At 40.3% G+C, this 1,242-nt stretch overlaps 1 protein-coding gene across 1 annotated transcript; it reads left to right on the top strand.

Annotated features, from left to right (window-relative positions):
* The first annotated feature begins 386 nt into the window (after positions 1-386).
* LOC111373862 (E3 ubiquitin-protein ligase ATL4-like) lies at positions 387-902 on the top strand. Its single transcript, XM_022996448.1, has one exon. The coding sequence runs from the start codon at positions 387-389 to the stop codon at positions 900-902; it is 516 nt and encodes a 171-aa protein (XP_022852216.1).
* The last annotated feature ends 340 nt before the right edge of the window (positions 903-1,242 follow it).

The raw sequence follows: 1,242 nt of genomic DNA, 5'->3' as shown, positions 1-1,242 counted from the left end.
CATTTTGCAAATTATGGAACGATTTTTCATCCAAAATGAAAGTTTGTACCTCGTTCTAGTTCTGGTGGTGTATCTAATTCTTCTAGTTCTAATTCGTACGATTTTTTGAATATTGTTTAATTAAATATTAATAAACAACCCCCATCACGAACGTTGGCCTCCGATAATAAGTTTTCAATGCTCACGATCCGCCCTAACTAAACTCGACCTCTGGATTCGCCCTTGTTCCTAACACGTCTCTCTGTCTCCCTAGAAAATAGCTTGATCATGAACCCTTTACTTCTCTCTATGTATGGCTTGATCATAAACACTCTCAACGCTGTTAAATAATATCAAGTTTGTACACACCATTGTCGTCGCTTACCATTGCCGACAGCGACTCCACCATGCTTACCAACACCACCACTATACCTCAACAACAGCCATCGTACATCGATGCATCATCATCACCACAGTTATATTCTTCTAATTCTTCATCAATTATTATATTGATAGTTATAATCGCATCCTCCATTATTGTCTCGGCGTTCATTTACCTCCTTCGCTTCTTATCCAAGCGACTACATCGGTCATCCCGACACACCTTCTCCACTGTCGCCGATGGCGTAAACCTACGACGTAACTTCAGTACTGCTTCATATAATACAAACTTGATTGATCCTCTTCCACTCTTTACCCTTCGATCAGTGACTGAGAACCTCGTCGGCGGAGATCGTAACGTGTGTTTATTGAAGTTCAAGCTGATTGATCGACTCCGTTTACTGCCGCTTTGTTATCACGCTTTCCACGTGGGGTGTATTGATACGTGGCTCGTCACAAATCAAACTTGTCCTCTCTGTCGCTCCACAGTGATTCCCTCATACTCGAATGTACTGGATAAAATCCACTCTGTTAAAAATTAAGACATAAATAACAATAATATGAATAGCAACTTAAGAAATGGAAACGGTAATAGTAATGAAAATGGTAGGAGTTTTCGAGTTGAGATCGGGAGCATCAGTCGCCGCTGTACCTCGTCGAAATTCAAGGAAGGAAGGCAGCACTCTTATTCTATTAGTTCTTTCGAATACATAGTTGATGATGGTTACGAAGTTTCCGGGGGAGCGCTTAATTCTTCTATCGACAAGCAAAACTCCGTAAGAGTTCTAGGCAGCGAGCTTTGGTTTAATGATGTTGGGGGAACCCTTTGGTTTATTATTATCATAAAAACTGTTTTTTCTATCTTGTTAGTTGAAATTCATT

The sequence above is a fragment of the Olea europaea genome, unplaced genomic scaffold (genome assembly GCF_002742605.1).
Source record: "Olea europaea var. sylvestris unplaced genomic scaffold, O_europaea_v1 scaffold1170, whole genome shotgun sequence".
Classification (NCBI taxonomy): Eukaryota; Viridiplantae; Streptophyta; class Magnoliopsida; order Lamiales; family Oleaceae; genus Olea; species Olea europaea.
Note: the sequence above shows the minus strand (reverse complement) of the source record. Positions and strands in the feature narration are given on the sequence as shown.

Bases quoted from the DNA above. Each gene is read 5' to 3' on its own strand.
- LOC111373862 (XM_022996448.1), top strand. From the start codon at position 387: ATGCTTACCAACACCACCACTATACCTCAACAACAGCCATCGTACATC.